The sequence below is a fragment of the Vanessa atalanta genome, chromosome 1 (assembly GCF_905147765.1).
Source record: "Vanessa atalanta chromosome 1, ilVanAtal1.2, whole genome shotgun sequence".
Taxonomy (NCBI): domain Eukaryota; kingdom Metazoa; phylum Arthropoda; class Insecta; order Lepidoptera; family Nymphalidae; genus Vanessa; species Vanessa atalanta.
In genome coordinates this window covers 6,157,401-6,159,297 of record NC_061871.1, presented here as the reverse complement: position 1 = coordinate 6,159,297, position 1,897 = coordinate 6,157,401, and the positions used below count along the sequence as shown (strand labels likewise).

At 33.1% G+C, this 1,897-nt stretch overlaps 1 protein-coding gene across 1 annotated transcript; it reads left to right on the top strand.

The window, feature by feature from the left end:
* Nucleotides 1-639: 639 nt before the first annotated feature.
* On the top strand, nucleotides 640-1,517 carry LOC125065552 (NADH dehydrogenase [ubiquinone] iron-sulfur protein 3, mitochondrial-like). Its single transcript, XM_047673224.1, has one exon. The coding sequence runs from the start codon at nucleotides 667-669 to the stop codon at nucleotides 1,462-1,464; it is 798 nt and encodes a 265-aa protein (XP_047529180.1). The 5' UTR covers nucleotides 640-666; the 3' UTR covers nucleotides 1,465-1,517.
* Nucleotides 1,518-1,897: the final 380 nt, after the last annotated feature.

The window sequence follows — 1,897 nt, the reverse complement described above, 5'->3', positions numbered from 1 at the left end:
AAATAGTATCACTTTTATTGTTAACATATTACTGATATCAAAGCAAATATTTTACAATTTACTTTCATACAAAAATTAACAAATTTATTGAAAGCTTTAGCGAGGAATTTTGTCATGTAATACGCGGGTAGCTGTAAACGCCGAAATTAAATTCTTGTGTGGCTTATAAAAAAGTAAACCTTTGGCATGCTTTGTTCAAAATATAACAGATAATCGATATGTGAAGAATTACTTGATATTGAAAATATGACTTTAGCGCGTAAGCCTCGGTCACATTTTTTCGCTTGGTCTCCCACAAAATATTTTTAATCATCTGTATTTGATTTTTATTATTGTAAATATAAAATTATCAGCGTTGATAGTACATAAATTGATTACTATGCAAATAATTGCCAAACACTCTAGGGCTTCTGGCAGATATCTGTTCTAAGAAGAAGTAATCATATGGAACATTTTATCTCATTTACTCTCAAAAATATAATATCGTATTAAAATGAAATGAAAAAGTTTATAGATTTTTTTTTAAATATTTTCTACTTTTTAAATTCCAAGGAGTTTTTATATTTCAATCATTGATTGACGTAACAAATGATTAGAACGCACGAACGAATAATAAAAAGACGCGACATTACAATGCGACAAGGACAGTACGGAATTTAAAACAAAATGTATACCGCATTATCAAAGTCGTTAAGAACATTCATGATCACTTCAAAGCGATATTTTCGTACACATAACAGCTTACGTAACGAAGAAGATACCGTGAAAATTGACGAGAAAGATAACCCCTTTCGTCTTAAGCCTGTCGAATATGAAAGCCATACCTTACGGAGACATGACAATTTAAAGCGGCAACGACTTTACGAATTCGGGTTATATGTCGCAGCATGCATGCCGAAATATGTACAAAAGATCCAAATGCAGCACACTGACGAGCTCGAAATTTTGATTGCCCCTGAAGGCTTTCATCCCGTTCTGACATTCATGGCTTATCACCAACATGCCTGCTTTAATCAATGCTCTTTGGCGACTGCGGTCGATGTGCCGTGCAGAGAATACAGATTCGAAGTTGTGTATAATCTCCTCAGCTTACGATACGGTGAACGAGTGAGAGTTAAAACTTATACGGACGAACTAACGCCTCTCCATTCGGCTGTCAGTTTATGGGGTAACTGCAATTGGCTAGAAAGAGAAATATATGATATGTTTGGAATTGTTTTCACAAATCATCCGGATCTGAGACGAATCTTAACTGACTACGGTTTTCAAGGACACCCGCTCAGAAAGGATTTTCCCCTAACAGGTTACATTGAAGTTAGATACGATGATGAATTAAAAAAGATAGTATACGAACCGGTAGAATTTGCTCAGGAGATGCGTAGCTATCAACTGGATTCACCTTGGAATCACTTGCGGAATTTTCATGAAGGAGTCAATTGCCCTGAGTCAGAAAAGAAGACGTAAAAGACCTGTCAATGAAAAAAATTGAGTAATTTTTCAATTAAATTTAAATATTGTTTTTTAATATTTATTATAATGTACAGTTATCATGAAATAAACCATTTAAAGCAACATATTCAGTATATGATTGATAAAAAAAAACAATGGATTGTCTACAATATATAGGTATATTCTATACATATTTATTAAAGTATTTTCTATGCTATAAACGAAATATTTGTTTTTACCCATTCAGTTTGATAATCTTCCAGTTAGTCATCGCGAGAAAACCCGCATGTGTCGTATTAAATGCTGCTATTTATATCCCACAGTGAAGCAAGAAAGAGGTGCGTTGTTTTTAAAAGTAGAGGTAACCGAACGCTTCATAATATTCTCTAAATTTTGGTATGTATGTTTTCGTACATTTCTTGAAAATTGCATGTAAACTTTTATTTTT